This window comes from Phoenix dactylifera, unplaced genomic scaffold (genome assembly GCF_009389715.1).
Source record: "Phoenix dactylifera cultivar Barhee BC4 unplaced genomic scaffold, palm_55x_up_171113_PBpolish2nd_filt_p 002470F, whole genome shotgun sequence".
In the NCBI taxonomy this organism is placed as follows: domain Eukaryota; kingdom Viridiplantae; phylum Streptophyta; class Magnoliopsida; order Arecales; family Arecaceae; genus Phoenix; species Phoenix dactylifera.
The window spans coordinates 3283-29866 of record NW_024069677.1 but is presented as its reverse complement, the minus strand read 5'-3'; the positions used below and the strand labels follow the sequence as shown (position 1 = coordinate 29866).

The 26584-nt window shown below is 38.0% G+C and overlaps 1 protein-coding gene and 1 pseudogene across 1 annotated transcript; both read left to right on the top strand.

Annotated features, from left to right (window-relative positions):
* Positions 1–711: 711 nt before the first annotated feature.
* On the top strand, positions 712–11680 carry LOC120109602 (uncharacterized protein Cbei_0202-like; the record flags this gene model as incomplete). The annotated part of the gene is made up of 7 exons (XM_039123361.1): positions 712–837; positions 950–1135; positions 1678–1725; positions 6142–6259; positions 6406–6554; positions 11301–11351; positions 11444–11680. Coding segments are annotated over 7 exons (915 nt in total), but the record flags the coding sequence as incomplete, so codon positions are not given.
* An 11365-nt stretch (positions 11681–23045) lies between these two features.
* Positions 23046–26326, top strand: LOC120109603 (annotated as a pseudogene).
* Positions 26327–26584: the final 258 nt, after the last annotated feature.

Sequence of the window (26584 nt, the reverse complement as noted above, 5' to 3'; positions counted from 1 at the left end):
GAAGTTGATGTGGCTCCACGGGCCTTTCCTTTTGGGCAAGGCTGAATCATGTAATTGCTATTAGACTGGGGACATTTGGGTACTGATCTTTTATATTATATAGAGGCATGCTGCTGCACATATTTCCTTGATACAATTATGTTTCTTAACACATTGTGAGCTATTATACTATAATCATACTGACTTGAATGTGTTTGATTTTAGTGCCGGTAAAATTTCTAACAGAATAGCAGTAACCATGTTGTTTCATTTAGGATATTTCCAAAGGCATGTGAAATTTGCGTACGGTTGAACCTAGAAGTTGTGAAATGGTTGAAATGCTGTTCTGCTGAATATTTCTATTGGCATCTGTTTAATGTTCTTTCTGTACAAGTTCCATCATTACTGGATGCGTCTTAAGATCAAAAGACATTGAATATTTTCCTATTCTGAGGATCTGCATATCAAGCTAATAATTTTATATCTCTACACAAAATGAGCGTCCTACCATGCATCATGAGGTACATCATTGACTTGGGAATGTTGGAAAGAAGAGAGGTGTGTTTTTTTAGAGTCAGGGTGGGGAGGAAAGAGGGGGTTGGGGCTGGGGGGGGGGGGGGGATGGGAACCGTAACCTGCTCTGATATCTTGTTAACCGTATTTACCCTATAAAATTATATTTGAGAGGCAATAAGGTATAAGCTATTGAGTGAAATTAGTTCATTATTGCAGGTTATGAAAACTTTAGTTCAGTTTGGAGCCCCACCAAACATTTTGGTTGATGGGAAGCCCCACCTGGGAACAAATAGACTGGTTCCGCTGCTGCGCAACTTCCGCCAGCATCTGAAGGAGTTGGGCGTGAGTGGCATTGTCTGCAGTTTGACTGTTTAAAGAATTTTATATCATTATTGAGATTCTCTCAGCATGATGTGCACTGGACTCTTCCATTCATATTTATTTATTTATGCAGGTTGATATAAAGTTTGGGACTAGACTGAATGATCTCATCGTACAAAACAAGCAGGTTTTGGGAGTCAAAGTTTGTGATGCAAGACATGGACCTGGTTATGATGACAAGAAGTTATCATGTGATGCGGTTGTTCTAGCAGTTGGTCACTCAGCCCGTGATGTGTACCCCATGTTGCTTGAACACAATGTAGATTTGGTCCCAAAAATTTTGCAGTAAGTTTACATATTTTTTATCCATTCCAGTGGTTTGATCGAGTCCATCATCTATCTGCTGATCATATTGTATAACATGTACATCTGAAGAATATGCTCAAGAATGAAATAGTTTCGATATACCTGGAAATGACTGGTAATAATAAATGAAGATGTTGTTCTCCAAAGAGAATATTATATTGGATTTTTTAATTTTAAGATTCTTGTTGTCTTTCTCCTTTTTCCTGGAGACTCATTGTAAATATGTTATAGAGATTAGGTCATGGTTTTTTTGTTCATATTTTTTCCAAATCCGGATTATCTCTTGTAGCAGTGATTATTTTTGAATGGGTTGTGGATACTATGTGCATTCTGCTTGCATGTGGACTGATATTGGGGATTTAGTTCACTACGACAGAGTGCCTTTATTATCTTTCAGTGGTTTGTCTTTTGTTACTTGTAACGACTAGGAAATTCTTAGTTGCACCCTTTGTATATATTGTTCTGTATGTTTATTGTATATGGCATTCTTAACAGGTTGGCTTACGAATTGAGCATCCACAAGAACTGATAAACAGCATACAGGTAATTTGTTTTGTTGATTTTTCCTTGGAACAAGTCAGTTTCTACATGGCATATATGTGGAGTTTGAGATTGATATTAATGTTACTTCACTTCTGTATTTTACACTCTACAGTCTATGAACTGCAAAATGTGAAACCAAGTCTCAGGTCATAATCCTGACTCCAGAAAGGAAGTAGTACATGCTAGTTTAAAATCTTCTGAATAGCCTCTGCAAGATGATCGAGTTTGTCTTTTCTTTAATGGAAAGACTCTATTAAGAAAAATAGAAAAAAACTGCATATGGTCTTCAGAAAGCAGAAGGGCAGGAAGATAATATGCAGGTATCACTGCCTTGCCATTAGTGAGAATGAGCTCATGACTTTTTTTTTTTGGTTATTCCCCCCTCACTCTCTCCAGCATTCAACCTACGCTAGCAATTCTGAATCTTCTGAGAATGATTTTTTCCATTTTTGTACTCCTATTAGATGATACTTTAAATTTCTATAGAGTGGTGCTCCGTACTCTTATTATAGATCACCAGCTCAAGTCTCTCATATATTGCTCTCATTAGAATCAAGATTATACAATTGTTAGTTGCTAAAGGGATTTAGAAGTGAGGCTTTTTGGTGACACCGGATGAATATGCTCATGTGATGTTTGAAACATGAAGTTTCTCTTGGAATCAAAGGGTTGTTGAAGGCAAGAAACAGGTGGATCACTTTATTGTTGAATTAAACCAATCTATGCTTTTGAATAGTAAGAGCAGCAAAATCACAATTCTTCTGGGGAAGAAATATTTCTGATGAAGTGGATAAAAGACGGGTTATCGGCGTTCCTTGTTATTGGTTATTGACACAATATTTAGAAAAATAATAACTCCACTTCCCAAAATATCTAGTGCAGATCTTCAATCAATGAGTGAAAATCAAACTTCGTTTTATCCAATGGGAAATATTAGAAAAGAGAACAGCTTTGCTTCTATAATAGCCAGTGCACATGATGATTGAAGTGAGAGGGCATCAAAATTCTTTTATTAGGAAAAACAAGTGTCAAAAGCAAAACTATTGAACCGAGTTTATAGTATTGGTGCATATGACCCTATACAGGGCATACTTACCATACTAATACTCTGTAAGGGGTTGCCGAACTAACCATACTTACATTGTACCAACATGGGGTTTGGTACTGAGATAACAAACTTTGGTCAAAACAATTAAATAAGCATGAAATTGAATAGGAGTGATTTCCCAACCATTTTGGATCAGCCCCATTTGGTGTAGTTCATATATTTTTCTTAGTCAAAGTCAATCATTATATTTGTTAGATGGTTTATAGCTAGTGCTTAAACTTTAAAAATGTTTTTTTGGTAAATATGTAATGTGATATTTACAATGTCTACAGTTCTTAATTGTGATTCATGTTGGTGTTCTTAGAGTCTAAAAGAGTAGTTATTCATTGTCCTTTACAAAGTTATGATCATATATTTTCTTTATAAAACCATGTGGTATAGACAGAATTCAATGAAAATTGCTGTTTTTGAGGTTGTATTTTTTTTTAATGCAATGCTGTGTTTTCACTTGATATCTCTCTCCTCCAAATTCTTCTCCTCCTATCTCGGTCTCTTGACTCTCTTTCTTTCTCTTGTGCTTAAAAATAAACTTCTGACATTAATTTGTATCAGAACTTTTGGTCCTATCATTGGTCCCTTCTATTCTTATCTTCAAGAAGATATGTCCTTACTAAAATCATCATCCTTAACAACGACACAAACATGATAAACCTTCTAAACATTATAAGTAGTTACTTTATTAGCATGAAGAACATTTGGTTTGAATTGGACAGCTAGATGAAGGATTCAAGAACAAGTAAATTAGTTCAAGGAGCAAGCCAATAAATTTTTGAGGTCCTCTCAGGAAAACTTAGTACAGGTTGTCTCAGTTGATGGTTAGGTGCCTAGACAGTAGGCAGTGTCGTCTAGGCACTTGGGTAGCTCAACTATTTAGGTGCTAGGCACTTTTGACATCTCGAAGCAAATTAGTTGTTCTGGAGCTTATGTGGCATGTAGACTGGTGTTTGGTCGCCTGGGGGATGCTTTTCTTGAATAGGCACTCTACTCATTGATTCATTAAAACAATAATTTTGAATTAATTTTATTTTTAAGTAAACATGTTTTACTTCAAGAGAGCGAAGTTGAGTCCATTTGTACCATTAAACTAAAGTAAATCAAACGAATCCATTTTGCATAACTATGCAGTTCATGACCTTACCATTTATTTAATATGATGTGTTTTTATGAACTTTATGGCTCCCTATATCATATAAGATTAATTTTTAGTATTTTCTTTTACCCCCACACCTTAGCTCTTGGACGTGCTATCTTAGCTTTATAACAACTAGAATTTCTAGTGATAAACCATCATGCTGAAAGTTGTTTATTCAACACAACACTAAGATCAACTTAATGGCAAGGCACTAGTTGAGGAGACAATTGAAGTTAAGAATTCACCTCAAAGGCCCCATCATGGCAAGATTTCATCTTTCAAATTTCTCCTCCTAGTTGATGCCTGCCTTCGTTTTCGAAATTCGTATTATTAGAAGACCTAATAATGCTTTTGAACACATCAATCCTTTGAACCCTAGATGTTTAGATGTTAGTATTGGAGAAAAAAGTTTGACTTTTCATGGGAAAATGAAATCTAAAGCTTTCGACAAGGTTTGCCATATCAACCTGTATCGTACGGTACCATACCGGTAAGGTACCAGATTGGTACTGAGGTTCGATTTGATATATGAGTTGAAGTGTCTATATCAATTTGAACAGAGCGGATCTGCCCCGTATTGCCCCGGGTATCACCCCAAAAGCGAGGTGTGGTACCATACAATACCCAACTTGTACTGCTTGGTTTCAGATGGTACCGTGATAGAAAGTGAGAAAACAGGGGTTGGGAGCTATATCGCTTATAGGGTACGTACCGTACCATACTGAATATACCGTACAAACTAGTAACGTACCGGTATGGTAACCAATGCCAATATTGCAGATCTTTGCTTTTGAAGATTGGATTTCACACATTGAGCATTTTTTGATTGTCATCAATTATTGAGGGGCACGAGGCTCAATTTTCTTTAGGCCAAGGTCATGGATTCAGCTCACAATTGATGTGTTTGGAGAAAACTAGTGCTTCAAGCCTGATTCGTTTCCCAATGATTATATTCAGTCTTTTGACACACAACTTTACCATCGTGTTTGACAAACTGTGTCAGTTGATGCCTTCACAGAGAAGCTTTATGATCTAGTTGCTCGAGTTGGGACAACATATTGAGAAGAAATGTTTTCTGCTCTCTATCAAACTGCATGTCTTTCATGAGCACTATGCAATGATTTAACCTGATTATGGTGGATATCTATAAGCGCTAACTAGATTTTGGGGCGTCTCCTAATTGTAGCATATTGCAATAACAACAATTTGGTGACATGACACAAAAGCTTATGTATGAAATAAAATGAAGGCCTTTAAAGAAAAAGGTATCCTCCATAAGATGTTATCCATTCGGAGCTTTGGGAGTTTAGCTGGGAAGTATGGTCTGCCGTATCGGCCCGTACCGGTCCGGCCCAAGACCGGTACCGGATTCCACACGGATCCGGTACCGGGTGTTTTTTTAGAAGAACCGACCGGTACGTGGTCCGTACCGATCGGTATCAGCCAGTACCGCTTGGTACCGGCATTGTACCAGTGCCGGTTCGCCACCGGTACGTCAACTTTTTTTTTTTCAAAACAACCACAGCGCCGCACCGTACCAGGGCCGGTATGGACCGGACCGGTCCGGCCGGCCACCAGTATGCCGACCGGTATTGGTACGACGGACCTTGCTGGGAAGTATGTAAGATTAGTAGATGCAATGACATAGAGAGGCCAAGATGCTTGATAGTATTTGTAACTCTTATCCTGGTTGGTTTTGTTAATCCACTTAAATTTGTCTTCTTCAAAAAAAGTATGTGACATATTTGTTTCATGCTTTCATCTTAGGATCCTAGCTGAGCCTATTTATATGTGTGCTTAGATATGTTTTGATACTGTGCTTTGTAAAAGCTACCTATTATAAACCATGAGTAATTGAAGTACATTTTATGTTCAGAATTGACTTAGCTTATTAACCAAGTACTATATTATCTTGGAAATGCTTTGATCCTGTGCCTTGTAAAAGCTACCTATTGTAAACCATAAGGATTAGAAGTACATTTATGTTCAGAACTTAACCCATTAAATAAGCACAATATTATTTTTGAACCAAGCTTGGAGCAACTTTGCATGCTTCTTGTGGATGAGCTTGTGTTTAGGTTTCGTCTCTTGTGTCTGCCTTCTTATGAACTTTATATTCTTATAATTTACTGTGACTATGGGCATGCTAAATTGGTGATATAATGTAAATTACCAGTACTCTGCATTGGCTGCTGAAGTCCATGAGGGACGTGGAAGAATACCTGTTGCTGATTATAAAGTAGTGAAGTATATCAGTGGAGAGAACGATGGGGTCAGTTTCTGGTTCAGAGGAAGTAATTCGTAGCTGTTATTCCTTTTGCATGTGTCCTGGTGGGCAGGTATATTTTGTGTGGGAGGTACTCATCTATTTTTGGTAATTGGTTATTAAACAAGATAGGCAGTCTTGTTAAAGTGCATGCTGGCAGGTTGTTTTAACTAGCACAAAACCCATCAGAACTTTGCGTCAATGGCATGTCATTTTCCCGCCGCGCATCTAGATGGGCAAATGCAGCACTTGTTGTCACTGTCTCCTCAAATGATTTTGATTCCTTTCGATCTTATGGGGCTCTTGCTGGCGTTGAATTCCAGGTACCTGTGACTTTATGCATTAGTTTCAAATATTCATGCTTCTTCACAAATATATGAAGTTCTATATGCTACAGCTGAAAAATGTTCTGAATGTCATGTATCATTGGAAATCTCATGTAGACTGGAGAGTCATCTTCAAAAAGCACTTTTAAAAGTGATTAATCAAGCATTCTTCAATTATAGAGGATTGGACATCCGATTCTTGCAATAGATGAGTTCATTTTTGTTTGTCATTGTAAAAATAGATGATATCTAAATAAACTATGGGAGGGCACCTTCACATTTTTTCAAAAATTTAATAATATGCATATTGCTAGTTTAAAGAACTACTGTTTCAAACATTGCTAAGGGGACATTGTTATTGATCAGGAATGCATGTGGTCATGCCACCTAGAAATGTTGGATAAGAATATTTCTCAAGAGGCAATTAATCAAAGTGCTGAACTAGTATCAGGATCCGTACTGGTCGACAACTAGTTCAGTATGGTCCGGCATGCGGATTCTGAACCGGCACGTCATTCTTTTTTCAATTTTTTTAAGCTTCAATGTATAGTAATCATTTTGGGGTTTTTTGAATGGTTTTAAGTGTAATTTGATGTTTCTTGATGTTTTTTAATGTTTATATCATCCCAGTGCACCCTAAAGTGATCTCTTGATATTTTAGAGTGAATTTTCTGCGTTACCGTGGCATTGCTCTAAAATAATGCTACTTTGGGGAGACAAATCTGAAAATCTGTCATTGGATTTGCTAGCCCTAGGCTTTTGCGTTAGCATCAAGCCAAATTTTAAATTTAATTGCATGTATTTAAAGTACAACATATATGTTGACATTTAAGAACTCGTCGAGTGATGATATCTCTCATAGATATCCGGATCATTAGCATAATTAGGAGATAGATCATCCTACCTCTCTAATCAAGCAGCATTGTAGTCCTATATGCTTAAATCCCATAAGGAGTACACTTTGGGTTAAATTGGTCTCGGATTTTTTATTAAAGCTTTGGCTGTGAGAGGTGTCCTCTGGCTAATAATACAACTATGAAGGAGTCCATCCGAATATGGTGGCAGTAAAATCCAACATATAAGGTGCTTCGGGCTGCGCAGGATAGTAGACACTGGAACAAGATGCCTCAAACGCACCATACCCATGTCCGTATGGGTCATAGGCTGCATGCGGCTGCAGGTAATAAGATCCAACATACGACTTGGAACCTGATACATTTATGGATCCTACTTCATATACGAGATTATCTACAGCTACATCGTATCCTCCTGAATGACCTCACTTGAATGACAGCCTGGATCTGTGCCTTGTCTTCTGGGGCATATGTCTCCTCTGACTCTCTGAAGTGATAGAAAGATGACTTTGCCACTCGGCGGTCCACCTGTGTCTTCTTCTTAGCAACCATGTCCTTCACTGCTCTAAAATCAGTAAAGTATGTCTTTATTAGCTGTCGAATCTTCTATGGGTATTCTTGGCACATAGATATATCGGTTATAACTACTAGTCGGGTGCTACGTTAACTTGATTACCCCTCATTCCTTAAACTTTGTGTTGCATTAGTTGCATCTCTAATAGTACCGACTCGAGAACATTTGTCTATGATCCCAATCAATATCACGCTCTGGATCCTTTTTTCTTGATGGATCTCTTTCTGCGTGTTTATCAAGCATGTCAGTTGATTAATTATTTAAAAATAGTAAAATTTTGTTATGATTAAAATAATATTTTCTACTTCAGAAAATACTTTTGAATTATGTAATACGTAGTACTAATTTTTCATATTATTTTGCACTAATTATATATTTTTAATAATTTTTAAATTAACAAATAATTTTTAAATATAAATATTTCAGAAAATTAATTTGATCTCAGATCCATGTAGAACCCTGCCATGATGCTACCTATATTTTTCTAAGCGAATGGGCTTGCATCAAGAGCTACTTATTTTTTAATTTTATTTAAATTTGGGCCTAGGCCACTGTGTGCATGATCGCATCCAAAGTTGAATATATGGATACCATATTTAGGTCGAGAGTAGCTTGCATGCCCTACCGTTATTTTTTGAATTTTATTTTATTTTGTTTATTTTTTATTTTTTAATTTATAAAATTATAGATTTAACGAAAATTAAAAATTTTAGTCTCATTGTATAGATCATCCATAGATTTACAATATATCATGAAATCATGTCAAAATTGGAAATTTTGGCATGACCTCCCTTTATTTTGGAATTTTTTCGGCATTTTTCAATGTTGGAAAAAAAAAGGAGAAGAAATGAGTTAGGGGAGAGCCACCTTATCTTGTTTGAGTTGGATCCTCCTTTAATAGTCGAAATCATGAGGTTTTTGGTAGAATTGGGGGGGTTGAAAAGAAACAGAAGAATGGTCTGAGAAAGCTCAGGAGGCCTTCTTAGGCCTTTTCGATCAAGCAGTTCGGGGGTATTTCTTGAAAAACAGGTATGAACTAATCTGGTTCCACCCCAATTCGGTTCAGTATGGTGAACCAAGTGGTTTGGCTCGGTTCGGCATACCATGCAATTAATAATTTATTACTAAACAACATAAGTGTGAGACCACTTGTTGGATATGGTTGTGGTTAATCATACATGCCTATCAACAAGGTTAACTATTTAACTAAGGGCCTCTTTGGATGCTTGCATTTACTGTCTATTGGGTAAACCCTAAATATGGTTGCAATAGAAATAATGGGTAAAAATTGGAGAGAAGAAAGTGGTGCTATCAGGGAAGCCACCTTGCACAATCCCAAGGAATATGATGCCAAATTCTGTGCAAAAGGTGATATCCGGCATTCCACTATCTTTTTGATTTCTTGTGCTGGGGTTTCCCCAATCAGAAGAATTCCTTCTCTCCCCACCACTAGCCCCTTCTCTTGTTGGTCATTTATAGGAATTATTCTACATACAATCTGCATGGTCATCCAAACAGGTCCAGCACGTTTAGTAACAAAAATTTAAAACATATATTGTAATTTGTTAATTTGTCTCATCGAATTGAAGTGGTAGTGAGTCATGACAGAATTTCTGTTCCATGTCAAATCTAGACATTATTATTCTACCAGCTTCCTGGAGGCTGGTTCAAGTTTAGAGTTTTAAATGAAGGATGCCACTATTTCTTTACGTTTGATCATTTAAGTAAAGAGAGAGCCTGTCACTGTTCTTTGATAAACTTTATTTATTTTGTTCAAATTTTGATGATTAGCGAGAATTTGAAAAGAAGAGCAGCATTAATGGGGGGTGGAAATTTTGTTGTCCCTGTACAAGCTGTTACTGATTTTTTGGAGAACCAAATTGTCAGGTAATAATTGTTTGTATTCTATATTGCTTCTTCCTAATCTGAAACTAACTTTGATTCTTATCTTAGTTACATCTCTACCACCATCAAGCTACCGCTGGGAGTTCAGGCCTCAAACCTCCATGAGCTCTTCCCCTCTCACATTACACAAGCTTTCAAGCATGCGATACTAAAGTTCGATAAAGAGGTTTTTCCTTTGCTTCTCCTTTGATTATTGAAGAGGTGGAATTGTTATCTCTCTGCAACATTTGCATTTTCTGATGTTTTGAATTTGTTGATATCTGCAGCTGCCAGGCTTTATCTCCCGGGATGCCCTCCTTCATGGTGTTGAGTAATATTGTTAAATCTTTCAATTCTCAGTTTTATTTTTTTTTTATTTCCTTTGCTCAATATCGGGAACTAACTACATTGCTTCTGGAGGCCTCTTTTAATTGTATCTTGACTCTTTGTTGTGTGCAAAACTTCCAGATGTTTGCATGGACAGTTTAGTGTGAAGTTTTTCAGTATACCACTTTGTATAAAGAAATGTATTGCAGGACCCAAAACTTGAACTCATCTTGACTTATGTATCAACTGCATTCTCAGTCTTAAATTTCAACTCATTAAATTAATATGTAAACTTATAAAATTTTATAAAATGAGAGAAAATTTCCAATTCATAAATTTATATGAACTTATAACATTCATGGAAAATAGTGAAAAAGGATATCATATCTAATGCTTGACTCATCCGAGTTTTCTGGGTCAAGTTAACCAAGTTCATGATGAAATAATCCTGTTAGGCTGCAATATGCAAAACCCAAAATCGGAACTTGTCTTGTGGCCATTTTGAGTCAACTTGAATACTCAACTGTGTTCTTGCAGCTTGAGTTTCAAATCATATATTAATATGTAGAATTATATAAAGTTGTAAAATAGTAAATGGTGATGAGTCAACTCGACTCATCTGAGTTTTCTGGGTCAAGTTGACCAAGCTCATGATGAAATAATCCTGTTAGGCCACAATGTGCAAAACCCAAAACTCGAACTTGTCTTGTGGCCATGTTGAGTCAACTTGAATACTCAACTGTGTTCTTGCAGCTTGAGTTTCAAATCATATATTAATATGTAGAGTTATATAAAGTTGTAAAATAGTAAATGGTGATGTATCCAATGCTTAGCTCATAGGAGTTTTCCTAATCAAGTTGGCTAAATTGATGACTCGATGAGTCAACTAGTCCAGCAGTTGATTTCTGCACATGCAGTCGGAGGGCAAGTGGGCTCAAATTACGGTTGTCTGAGTTATGCTTCAATATTTATAATTGGTGCATGAAGGTTTAGTTTTCATCATTTCTGTTTTATACAAGAAAGATGAGAGTTTTATAATTCTGCATTTTGCTTGTGTTGAGGAATTTATGCATTTCCTTGAGACATTATTTCATGCTTCCTTAGCATGAAGAATTTATGTTCATTGAGCAGAGCCATGTGGACAATCTATTGGAGGCAATTAACTAAACTTTGTTCATACTCTCTCCAATGTCAACATTGGAGCATTTCAAAAGTTTTCTCTGATTCTAAATTCCCCATGTTTGCAGACAAGGACAAGTTCCCCTGTGCAGATCTTACGTCATGCAGATACGTATGAGAGTACATCATTGAAAGGGCTGTATCCAATTGGAGAAGGTGCAGGTTATGCTGGTGGGATCGTCAGTGCTGCTGTTGATGGTATGTATTGTGGTTTTGCTGTAGCCAAAAGTCTCGGTTTATATCAGGGTGATATAGAGTCAATATTGGGTAAAGCGCAGAAAAATACAGGTTTTGTAAAATATTGAGGATGCTTTCGAAGTTTTTGCCTAAATTTGCATGTTTCCCCCCATTTGGTATAAGTTCACATTTAAATTTATGAAGCAAAATTTGGTTGCTAAAACATGGTTAAAAAAGGAACCTCGGCATCAATAATGCATAGATATTTTATAGTCCATGTGTTAACATTTTCCAAATATTCAAAACAAAGGATAACTTGTCTCGTTATTACATTTTAGTTCTGATTGTCAGGAAATAAAGTCATTCTGTTGTTGGTAGTCGATAAACTGTAAAGAAAAATTACAAGCTCACGCAACCTATCTATCATGATGAATGTTAGAAAAATTACGCTGACCATTTACTAGAACGCCCTTAAAAAAGAAAATGTCTAATAAGGATTACATAAAGTCAGTTCCAAATGCTTTAGATAAGTCTTCTTGGTTTTGATCTTTTGTCTAAAATGAACAATTTAACAATTTGCAGTGTGCCTGAGCCAATTCCAAATTTCCATAGGTAGTCAGCTCAGCTACTTGGTGGAACTACTTAGATATTCAATGAGTAGCATTATGATCAATTTTCTTGCCAAAGTTTTAATTGATGATGTGCTGCATGTTGGTCCTTACAAACTGTGATTACTTTTAGAAAAAGATCCAGCTTTTCCACTCCAAAAAAAAAATGAAAAGAGAATTCAGCTTCTCCCTGGAATGTTAAGCTAACATCTCAGATAGTTGATTGATTAATTTCTCCAAAGGGAATGGTCTAGGAAACGTCCTATGGAAATGGTAATGAGGTTGCCCTCACTGATAGCTACACCTGTTGTTGGATTTGTATCAGATGCATGTGGGGATGAACAAGTTCATGCATACAAACAGGAGATAGGGGCACTCTAGCAAATCCTTTTTTTTTTAAGAAAGAAGTAAAATGCTGGATCTTTCAAGAATAATTTCTTGGCATATATATTCCAAAAAAAAAAAAAAATGTAAACTGAAGTAAAATAATGTGAACTCAAACTACCCACCTTTTTCTTTCACCAGAAGAAAAGCGCATGGGTCATCATGACTATTACTCAAAGTGTGGATATATCTTGGATCTTGAGTGATGACAGCAACCTTTACCTATTTTGTTATGTCATTTATTTACCACTATAATCCAGGATCCTTGTGCGTGCTTTCAAGCTCTAATAATGAATTTGCTGCCACACTACCTAAGGCAACTGAAGAATCGTAACTTGTTTTTCATATCAAAAGGGTGATATATTAATTCAACTTTGGCATTTGATTCTGACAATACTTGGAGATGAGAGAAAGGGAGAGCGTATAGTAGCAAGATTCTTGAAATTACTGTAAATTCTTGATTTTCTCGTTGGTTCAATGATTCTTCGAGTTATTACACCTAAACAAATTAAGAATTACCCTACTCACCATGATTTATTTCACAATTGTGGCTTGGTTAATTCGGGAAACCTTTGTAATTTGCAAATGAGTGATGATACATTTGTTTCTGGTGGTGTTGTTTATGCAATTTGTACATTGTTTTTATCTCTGTCATGCTTCATTTTTATGCTCATGAATTTAAGAATCACACTCTTTTTAGTTTTATTATTCTGTTTAGCTTTCAGCTTTTTGAATTCTTTCCAGAGTTGGTGAATCATTGTTTTCCCTTTGGACTTTCAAGTTTCTTTCTTTAATCAAAATATTTCTAAAACGTGAAATTTGTGTTTATCTGTTAGAGAAATCTGATAGGAAAATCTTTCTGTTTTCTTTTGTTTCTTTGTTTTGATTATTAAGAAACTCCTTTTCCAAAGGATTAATAATTGCAAGTTCCAAGTCTCTTTTTTCTTGATATAGCAGCTTGCAAGCAAGTCAGTGAACCATCCAGAAAGATGAAAGAAGACTGCAGTTTATTTGGTCATTTAATAAAAAAATTCAGTTTAATATAAAAGAATTCAATCATTAATCCATGTAATCTAACATAATTATTTAACTATCAAGCTATATATCAATTTATACTTTGCGATAAGTCGTCCTGGTTGTCATTCTCCTAACAATAGGATGGAAGAATGTGCGTCGTGATTTGAGTGGAAGAAACCGAGAGAGATTTATGCTGCAGATTTTTCAAAGGTAGAAATGCATGTCAGATGGCTGCAGTTCTATCAAGTTTTCTTATCCGAGGTGGTGATAGTGCTGGGGCTTATTTTGTTGTTTCCAAAATAATAAATAATAAATATTCTGTCCTTAGCATTCGAAAAGATATATTAGTCGATCTGAATTTTATTTTATTTTTGAGGTTAGGAGGAGTCACTTTGTACTTATGGCCCGACTCAATCATATATGATGGATTCTAATCAGAATCAAATTCATGCTTTTTTTTACTCAAATAGCAAAATATAATATTATCTGATCATTGAACTGTTTGGTAAATTTCTATGCGTTACGCATTCATTCGTTATTTTGTTTCTTAACTACTCTGATTCCAGCAAATAGAGACAAAAAAAACTGTAGCACTCGCTCTATCGTTTTATAAAATTAATAAAAAATTTTAATGATTTTTATATAGAAAAGGTTGTAGGCAATGGACTAGCCTCCCCCAGTTATAACTTTTGTTTCAAATATCACCATTCTTGATCTATCTAAGCTGATAGACATCTCTGGCGCCTTTCAACGAGTTCTGCATGCGCCACAACTCATGTCGCTACAATGATACAAAAATTTTGATGCAAAGGTATTAATAAAATATATCAGTTTGCAGGATTAAGTTATAGTTTTCAGTATCCATCAAAACAGCTGGAATCCGTTATACCAGAGGCAAGCATCTATCGAGTCAGTGTACAAAATAATGACCTGAAGCGACGCCCCAAAAGTTTCATTATCTCCTTCATGTTACATTATTTGATTTTATTTGTCCACCTGCAAACCTGTCCATTGTGCAATAAAATAAAATAAAAATAAAATAAAATATATGTTTTTTGTTTAAAATTTTATTTTTAGCAGTGCTCTAATAAAAATGTAAAATTAGTAAAGCCAGTTTATTTTGTAAACAGTGAGTAGAGAAAATAGAGCCATTAATAGTTTTTATTTGTCCATTATTCTGATTTTAATTAGTTGAAGGTGTTTTGCATGATCATTCTCATGTTTTTTTTTAATGAAATTGCTGATCTTTTCAATAATGGCCGCCAAACTTATATTTTTTGAAAATATCAAATTAGTCCTTTGCGCTATATTGTGACTAAATAATTCTATACTATATTATACTATACCATATATATCGGGAAAAGACTTTATAGTAGCAATTAAAGCCGCACCAAAAAAAAGGAAAACTATTAATAAAATTTATTACAATGGTTGGTGAACCATCGCAACCAGGTGGCATCAACTAAAAGCTCTTGGTGGGTGATGCTCTGAAACCACCTTTATAGCGATGGTTTGTAGTCATTAATATAACTTGTTGTGGCGATGGTTTGTATCATTAATATAACAATTTTTCTAGCGATGGTCAAGCAGATGCCTGATGTTGCGGTTATATGGTGACAGTTACAGCCATTGCTATAAGTTCACTTTGCCGCAATGAAGAAAGTTTTCCTTCTTTTTTTTTTTGGGCTGAGAAAAAAAGGGAAGAGGGGAGGAAGAGACAAGCCCACTCCCGCGTAGCAGTCCCTACTGGGCCCCCACCCCGTCAGGAGAATGTTCGATGCGGGCAGAAATGACCGTGTATTGGACACCCCGGCCGGTTTTACTCAATACCCTCCCATCCGTGGGCCGGCTCGGTTACCCCGACCCGACCCACCGTGTGAGTACGTCACACATAGCACCCACCCAGGTTTACTAAGCCCGACCAATAGCACTTCCAGATTCCGTGTCCAGGCGTGAGGTATCCGGTCTCCAAATTTAATCGACGCCTGCGTGTTTCGAACCTGTAACTACTTGGTTGGAAGCAAACGCTCCGTTCTAACTGGGCTACCACCGTTGGTGGGCAGAAAGCCTCCTTTTAGGTAGGTAGAACAAGGCATCGTGCGTGAAAACTGCTTCATGAGCAATGAAAACTACCAGAGCTAAGACTTTGATTTCGCGATCGTCAAACTTATAGAAGGGTGTCTCCCGAGATTTTTAATTACAACACATGATGGTGGGGCGTCAATGCAAATATTGGTCATGCATGAGAACATGAAACCCGGCATTTCAAGGTGCCAGAAGGCATCAGGTTGGTGTTTCTTCTTTAGAATGGGCGTGTGCAACCTTCTCACCTCGCTTCCTCTTCTTTCCAAGAAGTCAAAAACCTTTCCAGCTAACTGAGAATCTAGTGGGAATGGTTGGGAATAGTCAACAATGTTCTGCGTTGATTCAGACGTTTTCAGTGAAGTAGGCCACTTTCATCAATGAATTCCGTGGAGCAACACTAGACTATAACCTTATCCTGCGCCACACACAGCCGACAGTGCTTCCATTACGTGTCATGCGGGATATGGCCGGGTTCGGATTGGTATCTTCTGCAGGTGAGAACGATTGAACTAGTTGGATTATACCATACATACATACATACAAGAATATGTATAGAGAATTAGAGATGTGTTTAGTGCCATGCATTAGTAGATTTTAAATATTTATATAAGACCAAAAAATTTAAATAATTTTTTACTATTTTTTTTGGATGAAGCTCATAACCATTAAAATAATATCAGAGCTGATCTGGCTTATGGCCATATATGGACTAGAAAATACCACAGCATAGATTTATTTGGATTGGTCATGAATTGATTTATTAGTATTTATGATAAAAGTTAAATAAATTTGGATCTTTAGTTTAGTAAAAATATTAGAATTTATGTATATTTAGTACCATGTTGAATATTTAATGAGTAGATTCTAAATATTTATATAAAATTAAAAAAATTAAATAATATTTATCGACAGGCTTTTGGAATGATGTGCTGAGTTGTTACAGAAAAGATGTTTAAAGCGTTTTGAACTTCTTCGTCCAGCTGCACACGTAGTAATTGCTCACAACCTTTTCTATATAAAAATATTTTTTGGTAGATACAATCATGGCGTCGGTCATAGGGTATTTGCTTTCTAGTGATGGTAATCTTCGAGGAGGTGGCAGGTTGGGGTGGACTACTATTTGTAGTCCTTAATTCCCATATGATGCATGCCTATGATTGCTCAATAATTAGTTAACATAATCTTAAGCCGAAAGAGCTAAATCAAGGCACAGCAACATAAACTTGACTGTACGTGTTCCTTCATGACTTCAATGACATGGTTCTATGTTTGGTTCTTTCATCATTATGCCCATCCAAGAACAAAACAAAACTCTGTTTCCAAGCTGTGCCTGTTTTTATGACGAATACCGCGTAGCTATGTCAAGAATAACAGCATATGTGGTTTCCATTTCCAAGTGCTTGAAATACCAGTTCTAGCTTCGTTTCTGTCCAACAATTATATATAGAAGTGATCTTGGGTCTTCTCCAAGCATTGGCATTACAAGAGGTCAAGGGGCTGGCCATGGTAATCCCAGCGGAGGTTGCTGATTTCCATGTCCATGCCTTTCTGCCGACTTGATCATATAAAAATGGTTAGACTGAAGCACACGATACCGCTTGCACACCTACCCATATTTGTCCTCACATCCTTGAATTCTTGCTTGCCCTTGCCCCACCATGGAAGCATTTTCTCTAGAGGAATCTTTCTTCCATCCACTCATGACCACCACCTTCACTCCCGCATGATGAAGCTTGTCATCAAGGAACATGGAAGCAGTCAGGAGTTCTTTATATGCTGGAACTTGACATAAATATGTTAAATCAAAGGGTTTTTGATGGGTGGCCAAGATAAAGTATGATGCTTGAAGAAATATGGAAGAAATAAACATGACATGCTAGAGGGACGAGTGTTACGGGCTCACAATATAAAAACTTAAGCCATTGGGATAATAGATTCATATGGCACCTTTTTTTTTTTTTATTAGTCAATATGGAAGTATGATAATCTCTCCTACTTAATCTTATGATGTCCTTGTCACAATCATGTAATAGCCCAGCCCTTAGGTTTGTGGGCCGGCCTGAAGAGACCAGGCCCAAGCCTGATGGCACGCCGTAGCCAACCCTTGGGCATGTGGGCTGGCCCCAAAAGGCCAGGCCCAAGCCCGATCGTGCATTGTAGCACGATCCGAGTGGAGGAGAGACTCCAATGGGAGTTTCCTTCCTCTCCGAATTTTCGGTGAAATCAAAAATATTTGGACAATCCAAGTTCCACTAGAACTCTAGGATTTCGCCTATTTAACTCTTTCTCCTTTGAAAGTTGTCCATAATGAGTCCAACAATCGTCTCCGATCTTGATGATCTTTCTCCGAGTCTCCTCCTTGATTCATCGCCGAAAATGTTACCAAAGTGAGGTGAGTGTCATTTGCCTTTCTCTTCCTTTTCTCAGTTTCTAGCCTTTGCCACGGTGAATCAAGCTAGCAAGTCGCCGAAATTTATCCAAAACAGGGGTACCCTATTTTGGCATCTCTTCCTCCCATGTTCACCACCACCGGCTGCCAAAATAGGCTGAGCTTCGCCACCTCCCTAGAGCTATGAGATCATGTGGCCGTCAATTAGGGAGATCAGCTGTGATCTAAGTCGAGTTCTCCCATGATTCATCTTGTCTTCCTCCCTTCTTTCTTGTGTCAATCGGCCACTGTCGCTAGCAAGGTTGTGGCCAAAGGACCCCCAGGGCACCCACCAGCGGAGTAGGCTGCCTTGGCTGCTGCCACCTTGATTCGAGAAGAGAGAGTGAGGATCGCTCTGGTCTCTTATTTGGGAGAAGAAGATAGTCTTCTCTCTCTTTCGTCTCCTCTCTTTCTTGATTTTCTCTTCTTTTGTTTCTTCTCTCCTATGGTTCTATGGACCCAGTAAGAGGGTTCCAGATATTTCATTGGCGGATCAAGTTGACCTCAGTAAAAAGTGTGTGGACCAGTGTCGCTAATCTGCCGTCGCGCTATGGTGTACATCTGATCATTGTCGAGTACCGTGGACTCTATCATCATTAGTCTTTATAATGTTACCTATACTATGGTCTGATTATTGTTTTATGAGTTGACTGATTTGATTGGCCAAAGCAAATCGACTCGAATCGTCGGTTGCTGCGACCTAGTTGACGTTGTTTGTCCTGCACTCGACTATTGTCAGCTACCATTGGATCCATAATTGATAATCTCTGATCTATTATCTTTTTTTTGATTGGATATATGTTTTTTGATTAGATAAATTGAGTCATTTGGAAAGAAAGAAGCCAACGAGATTTATATTCTAGTTTCTGAATTGAGTAAGGCCTAACCCTTTATTTTAATTAAAGAAGGATAGTAAATATAGATAATTAAAAATCTAAAATTAGGTAATTACTTAATAATTGATTCATTGATATGACGAGTGATTGATAAGGGATAAGTTGGTTTTATATTAATATTAAATTGACTGAACATGTTAAGTGTGGATTGCTCGGTCACCAAATATATATTTTTAGTTTGCACTGCTCAGTTTGCATCGTGAGATTTATTTCGATAATTTGGTTTGGCATGTGATGATATATTTTATATAATTTTCAAGTACAAATATATTTGATAGTTATTATACGTCTCATATATTTAGAATATAATTATATAATAAAGATATTTTGAATTTGAGAGAAATTCATTGTATAAATGGTAACTGATTTGACAAGAAATAATGTAAATCAGACAAATAAGATTTGATTTGGACTAACACATTCATGGGATGGATAGGCTCTATGAACTTACACATGGGATAGCTACTACGGGCTTAAGCGTGGTATAGCGCATATGGGTAATGCATGGGGATAGCCTCCATGAGCTTATGCATGATAGTCTCCACGGCTTAAGCATGATATAGTTCCATAAACTAATGCATGGGGATAACCTCCACGGGCTGAAGCGTGGTATAGCGCTCATGGATAATGCATGGGATTGCCTCCACGGGTTTATACATAGAATTTTGTCAGTCTTGGACTGAGTCATAATCTTGGTTAGTCCAAAGTCGGAAAATAATCAATGAGAAAATAAAAATCAAGTTAATGAGAAATAATTGAAATGATTAAGAAATTGTTGTGAACAATTGGTTATATTTGATATTATATATATATATATATATATATATAATATATAATATATATATATATATATATATATATATATATATATGCCTTTTTGATAAAATGATAATTAAGAACTTATTCCGAGTATTGATATGATATTCATTTTATCTGATATTGCTAATTGATTATTTTCTTATTACTTATGGTGTAGTGGTCCGAATTCTTACTGGGCTGTAAAGCTCATAACCCCTTTCTTTTTTTTCTTCCAGAGTTGTAGGTTGCAAGTGGCTTGATACTTTGCTATAGTTGAGATCACATGAGAAAGGGATGAATAAATAGGGCATCACTAATATTGGTTGGATGATTAAATTTTGTAATTTGACCAGTTTTGTTATTTGGTATGAATTAAGATTTCTATTATTTAGTGATATTGAGGTTGTGATAAATTTTCAAGCCTTATATATTCTTTAAGGCTCTGTCCTAAGAAGTATACGGTCGTATCACGTGGCCAACCCGGATGATGAGTTTGGAGCGTGACAAATCCGATCCTGGCTGACCCGGATAATGACTCTGGGGCGTAACAAATCGGATCCTATTCGAGAGAGGAAGACCCACCTATAGCTCGGATTCTACTCAATCCTAATATCCTCAATAAGGGATGGGTTACTTGACTAATAGAGTTTATGATGCATAATGAAACTGATTCTGATATTATTTATCATGACTCATAGCCTAAAAGCTTAAACTGCTACAAAAAGTACCAGCCAACAAACTCGTGTGGCGTCTTTTCCATTAATTAATGTGAGACTATGGTAAAAGGTGAGCTACGGGATGAAGTGCTTTAATGTTCTTTGGATTGAGATGGATGTGAATTAATGACATGTCCAAGACCCTAGACTTTTTGCTTAAAAACCGCAGTCCTTTGAGGGCTCGGTTCACATGACAAATAGAGAGCTCCATATGGGCAGATTTGGAGTTGCCAAACAAAAGGCATTCAAAGTCTCTGCACTTGCAACATGTTAGTTTGAAATAACGTGGGGTGGGACTTGGGAGGGAAAGAGAGAAAGTCGCCCTTTTTTATTTTTTTTTATGCAATCACTTCATTGAAGTAGGTGCAAGCATCTGTTGAGTACACAAGAAAAGGAAGAGGCTTGGGTAAGAAGGGACGTTTTTTTCAAAATTTTGGTTTAATAAGACTAGAGCCTACATTTGTTATATGTGACCTAGGAAGGGAACTTTGTAGAATAGGATTAATATTTTGGTTTAATAAGACTAGAGTCTACATTTGTGATATGTGACCTAGGAAGGGAACTTTATAGAATAGTATCAATAATAGAATTGAATCAGCTCTAAGTGTAACAAAAATTTTATAAAGAGTTGCTAATGGTGAAAAAAGAAAAAAAAATAAAAGATACACAAAAATGACATAAGAAACGAAGTAGGATTGCTCGATCTCAGTTTGTGAAAGATCCCACATCGGCTAGACTCGTCCAAGGCTTGGACATATGAGATGGGTGTCTTCAAATTCTGCAAACGCATTTTGGAAGGAAAACAAAATCGGGGAGGGATGAAACACACTTGTGTGAAGTCCTGGAACCGGACAATATTTAGCAGGGGAGCCCCATGTGTCCCCCCTCATGTGGCCCCCACGTGGGCACTGGGTGCCTCACATGCCCCGCGCAGGTGGGGGCGTGACATTTGGTATCAGAGCCGAGGACGGTTCTTGTTCGATGGTGGAAAGGATGTGAGACCCAATAGTCCCATATCGGAAAGATTCATTTTAGAGCCTGGGCATATGAGGCGGGTGTCCAAATTCTATAGACGCGTTTTGGGAGGAAAACAAAACCGATGAGGGGTGAAGGACGCTTGCGTGAAGCCCAGAACCGAACAATATCTGGCAGGGGAGCTCCGTGTTTCCCCCTCATGTGGCCCCCACGTGGGCACTGGGTGCCTCACATGCTCCGCGGAGGCGGAGGCGTGACATTTGATAGTCCGAGGATGGATGAATGAAAGATCCCACATCGGCTAGACTTGTCCAGAACCTGTGCATATGAGGCAGTGTCTCCAAATCTTGCATACGCAAAATCGGAAAGAAGTGAAGGACGCTTGCGTAAAGCCCGAAATCGGACAATATCTGGCAGGAGAGCCCCGTGTCTCCCCCTCATGTGGCCCCTACGTGGGCACTAGGTGCCTCATGTGCCCCGCGGAGGCGGGGGCATGACAGTTTGACAATCAGAAATTCTAGATCCGAATCTTAGGTGATACATTCCTAACTAGATTTCCTATCACATGAATACATAGTGTTGTGCCGAGAAATAAAGCACAACCCCTTTGATTGCTCAACAAAATGTGCCGATTGTGGCCCCATGATAGGACAGCAAACGATCGGAAAAAAAGCGTCAGCTCTTCGTGGATTTCCCACTGCTCTCATAACTCGTAGAAGACCGTGTGGGTCGATGAGATCCATTAAAGTTAGAAATAATTCAACCTTCCAAGCGCGAGGTGCCTTTCAAGACTGTGACTTTTTTCGTTCCTTTGCAGACTTTTAGACTATTAAGTGGCGTCGAGGGAGATCCACGAAAATAGTTTGTCTTTAGTCCTTCACTGATCCGAAGGATAGGTATCTTTTATTTGCTAGTTTAACAGCTCGTTTTTCCGGTAAAAGTTTAACATATTATTATAAAAAGAGTGCAAAGAATTTACTAATTTAGAGCCATATTATTGTAAGGCTGAAAATGGACTCAGTTGTTCATTATTAGCCAAAAAGCGAACTTTGTTTATATTAAAAAATTAGCTTATAAATAAGCTGAAGAAAAATACATTAGGTTTGAGCCAAGATTGTGGTGCATTGACAGAAGAGACTATTTATTTTTTGCTCTCATCCAACCAAAAGAAAAAAGAAAATGGAAGAAGAAAGTTTCTTTTTGAGCCAGGATTACAAGCAATATGTATTTATTTCCTTCTCTTGAACAAAAAACCAAAAAAAGCAAAAAAGTTGATCTAATAGACAGCTTTAATACTTGTCTTTTTCCAAGTCGCGCCTGCGCAGCTTTCATACTTGCTTTAGGTATTTATTTTGTGCTCTCCTCCAACCACAAAAAAAAAAAAGAAAAAAATTAAGCCGAGCTTGAGCAGCATCATGCTTGGCTTGGCGTGGCTGATACAAGAGACGTATTTATTTCCTGCTCTTGTCCAACCAAGAGAAGGGAAAAAAAAAAAATTAAGCCGAGCCTGGGAAGCTTAATTCTTGGCTTGGCGTAGTTTGTCTGTAAGTGGATGCTATGTAATTATATATATCGTTCCTTCACGTGAAGAAGATAGCGAGAGATCCATTCGCCCGAGGCACATAAATATAATCGCTCCTGTTGGGGAATAGTTCTATCGGCGAGCAATGGCTGAGGGTGGAAAGGAGGAGAAGAAGACGAGAAAGCAGGGAGGTCTCCGGACCATGCCATTTATACTAGGTAATCTATATGCACTGATAATGCTATTTTAATACCATTATATATTGGACTTGCTATGAATTTCACCAGTTTCTTGGTTTGTTCTGTTTATTTTGGTCTTTTGTTTCTCTGGCTTGTTGAGTTGGATGACAGTTCTGCTGTCCTGAGATCTCTTATTTGGATTTTCAATTCCATCAACTTAAGGATCATCTTCTACTATTTTTTTTTTTTTGGGGGGGGGGATTTTTCTGGTAGTCTGGCTCTAGTTATGTTGGCTTTTTTTGCTGCTTTTCCTGGTATTTTGGGTATCGGATTTGGCTTGTTAGCTTTGCATTCCAACTCTAAGGAATTGCAGAGAGATCTAGTGTCTTGATATAAAATTCATTGTCTTCTGATTAGAGTTGATATCTCGGTTGGGAAAAGATTTTCTCAAAAAGAAAAAAAAAAATCACTATGAATCCTTGGAAAGTAATGTTAAGTATTGTGGCATATTTTACAAATGTTAGGTAGTGTTTGTTCTCTCCTTTTTTTCTTCCCTAAAAAAAAAAAAAAAAAAAACAAGAAGAAAAGCATTATGTATCATCTGCTCTCCTTTGCCTTTCCACCTGATTGGAGAAATTAGAGACACAGCTTCACTGTCCTGATATCTGTTGATTAGGAGAATTCCACCTCATCTAATTCCAATCAGTAGGCTCATTACATTGTTTGATGAGATTGAATCACCCTACCGAACTACTGAAAAATGGGCCTTTTCTCAGCTTCTACTAATGCTCCCTGGCTGTTACTATTACTTTTTCAATTGGTTCATCATTTAGTATTGCTACATATACTTTCATACATCTTTCCAAGTCTGCTCATGCTTCTCTGCAGCAAATGAATTCTGCGATCGATTCGCCGCCACCGGATTCAATGCCAATATGATCACATACTTAATGCAGCAGCTCCACATGCCTATGGTTCAGGCCTCCAACACCCTTACCAACTTCAATGGCACCTCGAGCTTTACACCGATCATCGGTGCTCTGATCGCCGATTCCTTCGCAGGTCGCTTCTGGACCATAACTGTTGGATCCATCAGCTTCCTGTTTGGAATGATTGGTCTCACCATAGCAGCAGTCCTCCGGGGCTCCGCCCGCCACCCTGCTCTCCTCCTTACAAACCAACATGCAAACAGGCATCCCCACAGCAGCTCTTGGTCCTCTACATGTCTCTCCTCTTCACATCCATCGGCTCTGGCGGCATCCGGCCTTGCGTCATGGCCTTTGGGCTGACCAGTTCGACCTTCATCGTCCCCGCATGCCGCTGGACGAAAGTGGAACTTCTTCAACCTCTACTTCTTTAGCATGGCGTTGGCTTTGCTCTTGGCATTGACAGTGGTGGTGTATGTCCAGGAGAATGTGGGCTGGGGATGGGGCTTCGGCATCCCTGCCATTGCCATGTTCTTGTCTGTGGTGGCCTTTGTGATAGGCTATCCTCTGTACATTAGGCTGAAGCCAGGAGGAAGCCCATTGATCAGGTTGACCCAGGTACTGGTCGCTGCCTTCAGGAAGAGAAAGGTCGTCAAGCCTGGTGATCCTAGTCTCCTCTATGAGAACAACGAGCTGGATGCTGGTATCTCCACCACTGGGAGGCTGCTCCACACCAACCAGCTAGTGTAAGTAAGCCTAACACCATTAGCCTTCCTTTCCTTGTTCAAGATTAACATATCTTATGATCTCATATTTATTGATCTATCTTACATATTATGCAGAAATTTCTGGAAACAAAATTATATACTGTACCAACTATAACTGCATATTTCAAGTGAAGAATATTGATGAACATGCAAAGGATCATGTATAAAATTTGTTAAACGAATGTGAATCCTGCTGTTTTTTTTTTTTTGAAAAGTGCAGGGAAAAAGAAAAAGCAAAATCTTTTCTTCAATGCTGGTTCAGAAAATCTAGTTGTTGATGGCAATATCTTGAAAATCAACCAGAAATTCTTGCAAAAAAAAAGAAGAGAAAAGCAGTTGCTATGTAAAGAATTGTCATCCATCTCTATCATTGCTTAGTTAATTGTAAGCAGTTGCTCGCATGCAGGTTCTTCGATCGAGCTGCCATCATGATGGAGGGTGATATGCTAATTAGCTCAGGCCAGCCAAGGCTTTGGAGAGTATCGACAGTCCACCGAGTCGAGGAGCTTAAATCGATCATTCGGATGATCCCCATTTGGGCTGTCGGAATCCTGCTTGTAGCTGCGAACTCACACAACCACACATTCGCAATTCAACAAGCAAGGTCGATGGACCGCCACCTCACTGCCCGATTCCAAATCCCACCAGCATCCATGAACGTCTTCTCGGCCCTCTCCATGCTTCTCGGCCTAGCTTTCTACGACCGAGTGTTCGTCCCAGTGGCCCGTCGAGTCACCAAGAGGCCTTCAGGGATTACATACCTGCAGCGCATGGGCATTGGTCTGGCCATTGCTATCTTTGCAACTGTGGCTGCAGCTCTCGTTGAGATCAAGCGCAAGGCAGTCGCCTCCGATCACGGGCTGTTAGACAAGCAAAAGGTGACCGTGCCGATCAGTGTCTTCTGGTTGATGCCTCAGTTTGCTATTCATGGCTTGGCTGAAGCCTTCATGTCAGTGGGGCACATGGAGTTTCTCTATGATCAAGCTCCAGAGAGCATGAGAAGCACAGCGGCAGCTCTATACTGGCTTGCTGTATCAATTGGGAACTATATGGGAACTTTGTTGGTGACTCTAGTTCACAACTTTACTGAGAAGAAGGGAGATTGGCTCCAGAACAACATCAATAGGGGGAAGTTGAATGACTATTACTGGCTTATGTCTGGATTACAAGTGCTTAATCTTATATACTATATCGTTTGTGCAAAGTTCTATACTTTTAAGCCGCTGGAAGCGGCGAAGGCTGAAAATCCTTCCAAGGTTGTGGTTGAGGAAGTCAGTGTTCGAGAGACAGAATTCGCCACTGTGGTGACTAGAGATGCCAAGGATGCAGGCAATTAATTTGACACAGTTGTAGGTAGGCATTCTGACCCTCCATGGGCGAACCTTATTGCTGTTGGTGTAACTCTTGTATCTGAATTTTGTCAACATTACAAGGAGAGTAGTAATAAATCTTATTCATCCTGATTTTCTTTCATTGCACAAGATGAAGTGGTGCTGTGACATTTTTGTTTTCTATGTTCTCTAAGCTTAGTTGTTCAAGACCTTACTCTTGGAGCTCCAGTTTGCAAATTAAGCATCATTACCTTTCAGAGGGCCTCGAATTGTCCTTTGAAACGCAGAGTAAACGTTCTATATGTATAATATATTCATAGTATTACAATGCACATTCTAGCTAGGGATGTGACTTCAACCGGGCTTTTGGATTAGATTGATATCTCGCACATAAACAAAA